This window comes from Coccinella septempunctata, chromosome 4 (genome assembly GCF_907165205.1).
Source record: "Coccinella septempunctata chromosome 4, icCocSept1.1, whole genome shotgun sequence".
NCBI lineage: Eukaryota > Metazoa > Arthropoda > Insecta > Coleoptera > Coccinellidae > Coccinella > Coccinella septempunctata.
Window position 1 is genome coordinate 33,807,634 of NC_058192.1, and position 7,710 is coordinate 33,815,343.

Below are 7,710 nucleotides of genomic sequence, written 5' to 3' on the forward strand. Positions count from 1 at the left end.
AAAAAATTTCAAAACAAAAAACTACTTAAACAATAATTCGGTGCCCTTGAAATAACTCCCTGGATATTGAAACAACCCCATGCAGAGGAATTTCAGGACAAATCTACTAGGGAATAATATACCCAACAGCCTCCGTGATTAGAATTGATCATCAGACTTTTTACTGAATTTCAAAAGATGATTTCGATGGATAATAATCCATTTTACTATAATACTCGCCTAAAAATTGGTATACTGAAATCTGTTAAACACACTTTTTAAACTTTCAGTTGCAATATTTCATTTAGTTAGACATTCATTGTTATTATGTACTTCAAATACATGAATATTACAAGTTTCAGTGATTTTCGTCTGTTCCTCGAAATAACCATTATATCCATAAAAGTATATACCGGTATATACCGTATAAGCTTTTCAGTTCCCCAAAGTGCACGCATATATATATATATATATATATATATATATATATATATATATATATATATATATATATATATATATATATATATATATATATATATATATATATATATATATATATATATATATATATATATATATATATATATATATATATATATATATATATATATATATATTTTTTTTTTTTTTTTTTCACCTTTATAGGGTTTGGCCATGATGATGCCGGTTCCTTAAGAACAAGACATTTCTCATTCGCTCATCAAGAATCTTCGAACAATCCTGGTGGTCCACAGAATCACCTCCTTTTGCGCATCTTCGATCAATCTCTCTTCAAGCCCGAGCCTAGTCGTGTTTTCCATGAGATGAACCTCAATCAGGCCACTTGTCGTGATTACCAGTGGAAGTATTGTTATGTTGGCAAGTCTATAGAGTTCCTTCAGCTCAAAAGCCAGATCCTGATACTTCACCACCTTCTCAGTATACGCTTTTTCTGCATTGTCATCGGCCGGAACGGTGATATCAACTATAATGGCTTTGGCTTCTCTTTTCTTGAAGACAACAATGTCAGGCCGGTTGTGTGCTAATGGCCTATCAGTAGTGAGTGGATGGTCCCAGTACACTTTCACCTCATCGTTTTCCTGAATCTCTCTTGGTAAGTATTCGTGTATTTTCTTACTTGTGTTAATTAATCCATATTTCAGGGAGATGGCTTGATGGAAAACCTTCGCCATAGCATTATGACGGTCGGTGTACTCTCTTGGAGCGAGGACAGGGCAAGACGACGTGACATGTTGTATCGTCTCCGGTGCACGAGAGCATTTACGACACCTGTCACCGGTAAGATTTTTTCCCAATATGTTCTTCTGGTATGATCTAGTGGCGACTACCTGATCCTGGATTGCCGCCAGTCTACCCTCCGTCGTCGGAAACAGGTATCCAGATTGCAGATATTTAACGGATCTTTCTTTATCGATGCTTCTTTTTTTTAGGGCCGCTGGATATCTCCCATGCAACGCTCTGTTGTGCCACACCTCAGTTAGTTCTTCAGTGGTGGGATGTTGGACTGTGTAGTGCTCAGATGCCATATTTAAAGCCGTTATGTTCTGGTCTTCCTTGGATAGAGCTTTGTAGAATGGTAAGTCTTTTGATCTAAAGTATTCTCTCATATCCTTGACAACAGTATGGTGTATGCTTTCAATGCTTTGCATACCTCTTCCCCCATCCTTCCTTGGTATGTACAGTCTATTTACGGAGGCATTAGGATGGTGCATTCCATGTCTGGTGGGGAGCTTTCGTGTCTGGATATCCAGGGTCTTGAGATCTGAGGCCGTCCATTTGACGACCCCAAAGGAATAAGAGAGGCAGGGTATTGCCCAAGAGCTTATCGCGGTGTTCATCGCTTTGGCATTCAGGTTTGCTTGGAGTATTTTCTTAAACCTGTTTAGAAATTTATATTTGAATGTTTCTCTGGCTTCGTTTGTTCTTATTTCCATTCCTTGTTGAACTCCTAGGTACTTATAGGTATCTCCATGGGTTAATGTTTGAATGCCAAAGTCGTCTTGTATCATCATCGTGTCTCCTTCGGATAGTTTACCCCTCTTCACGTGTACGACAGCACATTTGTCAATTCCCAACTCCATTCTGATAGTCCTTGTGAACGATGTTACAATTTTCAGTTGTCTTAGGAGTTGTTCTTCATTGGCGGCAAAGAGCTTCAAGTCATCAATGTAAAGGAGATGATTTATCTTCACATTGGTATTCTTCTCTATAACATAGCCATAGCTTGATTCATTGAGGAGTTTGCTCAGAAAGTTGATGGCAAGGCAGAACCATAGGGTACTCAACTTGTCTCCCTGAAAGATTCCCTTTCGTATGTTTATTTCGTCTGTTCTGTAGTAGTCCTTGCTGGTCTTCACTTGTAGCCTCGTTCTCCATGTTTTCATTAGATGTTGCAGTAGATTGATCACATTTTCCGAGACACCATATAACCTAAGGGTTTTTAGAAGCCACGAGTGTGGTATCGAATCAAAGGCTTTTCTGTAATCAATCCACGCCATGGATAGATTTCGTTGTTTTCTTTTTGCCTGCTGTTACGAGTGTGTCAATTATTAACAATTCCTTACATCCTCTTGTGTCTTTTCTGCTGCCATTTTGTTCGCGTGCCATGATGTTATATTTATCCACGTGTTTCCAAATGTGCTGTGTGATGGTTCCTGTTAGTATTTTATATACCGTGGGCAAACACGTGATCGGTCGATAATCTCCGGGGTCTTCGCTGTTTTTACCTTTGGGTATCATGTGTGTCACCCCGAGTGTGCAGAAGTCAGGCAATACTGATGGGTCACTTAAAGACTTCTGAGAAACTTTCGCTAAAAATTTGTGGGTCGAGCCGAAGTATTTCCACCAATAGTTATGGATTCCATCAGGCCCTGGTGCCGACCAGTTGTTCGTTTTCTTCAGAATTTTCTTTATCATGCTCTCCGTGATGACCAAGCTCTCCATCATGTACTTCTCCGACTCACTCTCAGCCTCCCTTATCCAATGTGCACCATCATCATGCCTGCCATCCTCACTCCATATTTTTTCCCAGGTGGATCGCATGTGGTCCTTTGTTGGGTACTCTTTCTTAGATGTTGTGGTCGTTGTGGTCTATGTTTCTAGCATGCGGTAAAACTCCTTTGGGTTTCTGTAATATAGTTGGTTGTTCCTGTATCTGTTTACCCTCTCATTATATCTTTTGAGCCGGTTTCCTAACGCTTTCACTCTCTGTTTTAGGATATCACATTCCAAGGTTAATTTCTCTTTCAGTTGATCTCTTCTGATCTTCAAATCCGACGCTATGCGTAGTGCTTTTTTGCTGACCTTTCTTGACGGTGATGCAGTATTTAGGTAAGTGTAGATCGTGCCTAATCTTTTTCTGATATTAGTTATTTTTCTTTCTAGGCGGTTCTTCCAAGGCGGCTCCTTTTCAACCTTCATCCCTGGTTTCGTCCCTTTGAGGCTTTTGTTGTTTTCCTCACACACCGTTATAGCTCCAGCGTACACACAATCTACGATCTCCTCAAGCGTCGAGTCGTTTCTCAGCTGTGTGCTTATTATCATATTTGTCCTTTCCACGCTTTCTTGGATCTTTCGGGAGCCTGTTAATCTCGGTATCCCTGGCCTTTCTTGGGGGGAGACTCCGCTATTTAATTGCAATATTCTATTGAAGATTTTGGTAGTTTTCTTCAATTGAGGGCTTGGTTGTTCCCGAGTCTCTTGAATGTTCTCCTTAACATCGGTGTAGTCATCAGCCAACATTGGTATGTGTGGTCTGCAGCTTCGCTCTATGTCCTCCAGTTCCACACTTGAAAACTTCTCGGCTTGAAGAATCCATCTGATCCTGTTCGAGAGCAAGGTAGGATACAACAACCTGGCTGGGTTGATCTCATTCCAGGTTGTAGTGATAATCTCTCGATAAGTTCTATCGGTTCTCTGTTGAAGATCTCTGGCTATGAAATGAACTCTCATCAAGAGGATATTCTCCTCGTTAGTCCATCGAGTCCTCCCATCTCTTCTTGGAGAATTAGCGGGACGGGTCCTCAACCTATCCAAGCTGATGCTTCTCCTCAATCTTCTCAGGTTCCGAATTGGGCTTACGGTGCCATCTCGGGGGGCTGCGCCGCTTGCCCCACAGCTTACCCCATCAGGCTCTTCCTCCGGACGGCTCCGAAGAGGGCCAGCCCGCTGCCCTCTACCGCCCTGGTGCATACTTCTAGTGATAGGAGCAACTTTTTCATCAGTTCCCAGGCTGCTGACCTTAGGAACTGGGTGACTCGGGTACGCGGGGCCGTCAATCCCCGAAGGCCTACGCCTCCCTGCGTATATATATATATATATATATATATATATATATATATATATATATATATATATATATATATATATATATATCACCGTCGTTCACCGCCGAGAAACGATAATTCAGCAAAATAAGGGTATATATATATATATATATATATATATATATATATATATATATATATATATATATATATATATATATATATATATATATATATATATATATATATATATATATATATATATATATACACCTTGCGTGCACTTTGGGGAACTGAAAAGTTTATACGGTATATACCGGTATATACTTTTATGGATATAATGGTTATTTCGAGGAACAGACGAAAATCACTGAAACTTGTAATATTCATGTATTTGAAGTACATAATATCAATGAATGTCTAACTAAATGAAATATTGCAACTGAAAGTTTAAAAAGTGTGTTTATTAGATTTCAGTATACCAATTTTTAGGCGAGTATTATAGTAAAATGGATTATTATCCATCGAAATCATCTTTTGAAATTCAGTAAAAAGTCTGATGATCAATTCTAATCACGGAGGCTGTTGGGTATATTATTCCCTAGTAGATTTGTCCTGAAATTCCTCTGCATGGGGTTGTTTCAATATCCAGGGAGTTATTTCAAGGGCACCGAATTATTGTTTAAGTAGTTTTTTGTTTTGAAATTTTTTTCTGAAGGTTCTTGATATCAATTGTGTTGCCGACCAAAAAGTTAAATAGTAGGTTTATTACATAACAAGTTTTGCAAGGAGCATATTAGTTGCCATACAACCCGAGTTGTGTACTATACTCTTTCTACGAACGCATTCATTCTCATGAAACTTAGAATTCCATTAATTGAATATATCTTTAATCAATCAATTGAATAACTACAAAACATCATACAACTATAATAAGTACCTATAGTTTAGTTCACATTTTAATTGTAATAATTATTATTAATTGATACTGTGCAATTATAAATAACAAGAGAGGGCGGGTTGGTTGTCTGATTTTTTGTTTTTACAAAAATAATATCATTGTTTTCACTTGTAATTTTTGATGAGGTGGCAGTCATGTTTTTCATAGAATTGTCTAAATAACTCTAGGACACTGCTGATGACCGCCAACCGCTGTCTCTTCAATGCTATCATATCGCTTCCAGCATCTACTAGACTTGTGGCAGAAGAACGCCTAACTGAAGCAGTGGCCTTTGTATTGCTTGGGATTCTCTAAGCACAGATATTCTGTCACTTGTTTTGGCATGTTACATGGCAGAGTCTGAACATGCTGTTCTGCCGGACGTAGATCGATGTAGTTTTTACAAACCGGATGAAAGGACTCGTAAACGGCAAATAAACTTTGCGTTTTGGTTTTTGAATCTTCAATATGAATTATCAGACATTTTTCCGTACCCTGTAGGTACGTCTTAAGGCTTCAAGTTCCGTAACACCTGCTTTCTACAAGCAACACTAATACCGATAATTAAAACTATCTGGAATCAAAAAGTATCAATATTCGCCTGTTTATTTATATAATTCGTGTATATCTACCTTCGTAAGCAAATATCTGCTATCTGGAGCGTTTTAGAGAAAGATATCTGATCTTCTTTTTAGTAAAGCCAACAATTTAGGATAAGTCGCAATATTAATGTTATCATGGTTTATGATGATTGTTGACCTTAGCATTGAATAAATTGACCAAACTAACGATAGCTTCATTGTTTTGAAGAAATCAAAATATGCTACCATACCATTTTCCGAAAATGAATTGATTTTGTGTTTCTGCTTCCAATCCATGAGTTTTTGATAAACTGTTTCCTATCTTTCACGGGATTTTGCGGGTAATAAATTAATTGAAGCATTTTTCGCCTTCTCCACTACATCGGGTGGTGTGCACAATTCATCTTCGCTGCTACTGGACATTTTTGACAACAATTTCGTTGTAAGGGATTTATCTTCAAATGATCTTGTCAAATCCAAAAACTGGTAACCATTTGAGATACAATTACGAAACGTCAAAATATTATTGATGCTATTCGTTTTCGTGGTAACTACTATGAGCCAATCTTATTGGTTATTTGCCGTGCGATTCAATTCACAGATTTCACCGTATTGGCTGTAAAATCGCACAGCTTTACGTTGCACGGTGCTTAGAATAAGCAGTTTGGTGATATAGTGGAATTTCCACAAAGGAGGAGATTAAAGTTTATTCTGTATATACCGGTATATATATCATAGATGTAATGGTACCTAAAAATGGTCGTTTTTTTCAATTTTGTGAAAAGTTTTTTCTGTATATACCTACCGGTATATAATATTATGGATGTAATGATAATAATAAATAATTGTTGTTTTTTCCATTTTTTTTGGGGGGCATCCCAGACTCTGAAAAATTTATTCACGGCGCTGCACTATTGAGGTTCTTAGATTTTCCCTGGATTTTATGTAGATCTGAAAAGTTTCTTGAAGGGCTCTGCTGTATTGTTTTTCAGTGGATCGCGATTTTCTCTAACCTTGTTATCGCTGTTCCAAGATTCTTGAAGAGCGATAAAGTATTATCTTCTATTGGATTCCTGATGTCCTCTGAGTTTTTTGTGTCTTCTGGAAATCTGGGCCATTGGGCTTATCCAAGCCACATTCAAAATTTCATTATGATAATCCTATATCAGCTTTTGTGATTTCCATATTGTAACTTTTACAAGAGATAACCTCGACTTCTAAGTGAATGCAGTGAACCGAATTTTTCTCTGCTGTTTCTTGATATAACTTCTGAATTTGAAATGAATATCATGTTCATTTTTTGAAATATCGAATTTTAAACATTGACAGGTATCAATTATCGGCTCTCCATTTTTATACTGAAGGAAGGCAGTTGTTTCTATCGGTGTTTCGTGATGTCACTCTCGTATTTGAAATGAATCCCAGTTTTTTTGAGCAATCAAATTTTTTACATAAGACAGGTGTCAACGCGCGGCCCCAAAGTTGATACTGTAAAGAGAAGTTTTTTCTGCTTGGATTTCTTGAATCACTGTCGAATTTGAAATTAATGTTATGTTCATCTTCCGAGATATCGAATTTTTTGCATTGACAGATGTCAACAATCATGAATGCGACGAACAGGTTCGGGGGTTTCTAGATACAACTTCTGAATTCGAAATGAAGCACATGGATCCCATTGTACAGAAAATTATGATTGAAGTCATTCAGAAAGGCAAACTATATAACCGAGATATCATATTTTTCATTTGTTTTGTGAAAATAAATGGAATTGAAATGTTCAGATATTGGATACTGGTTTATCCGTACCATAAAAAGGAGGTCGGTCCGTCCATTATTTAAAAAGTTATATAATTAATGTCGTTATACGTAAATCTGAAAGCCAGATATTCAGTCGTCTCATCATTATTTCTTAGAAACCTCGGAATTTCCGTGAAAAATGCCA

The 7,710-nt window shown here is 37.5% G+C and overlaps 1 protein-coding gene across 1 annotated transcript; it reads right to left on the reverse strand.

The window, feature by feature from the left end:
* Positions 1 to 671: 671 nt before the first annotated feature.
* Positions 672 to 2,366, reverse strand: LOC123311659. The gene has a single exon (XM_044895728.1). The coding sequence runs from the start codon at positions 2,364 to 2,366 to the stop codon at positions 672 to 674; it is 1,695 nt and encodes a 564-aa protein (XP_044751663.1).
* Between the last annotated feature and the right edge of the window lie 5,344 nt (positions 2,367 to 7,710).

Coding starts and splice junctions, on each gene's coding strand:
- LOC123311659 (XM_044895728.1), bottom strand. CDS start 2,366: ATGAAAACATGGAGAACGAGGCTACAAGTGAAGACCAGCAAGGACTAC.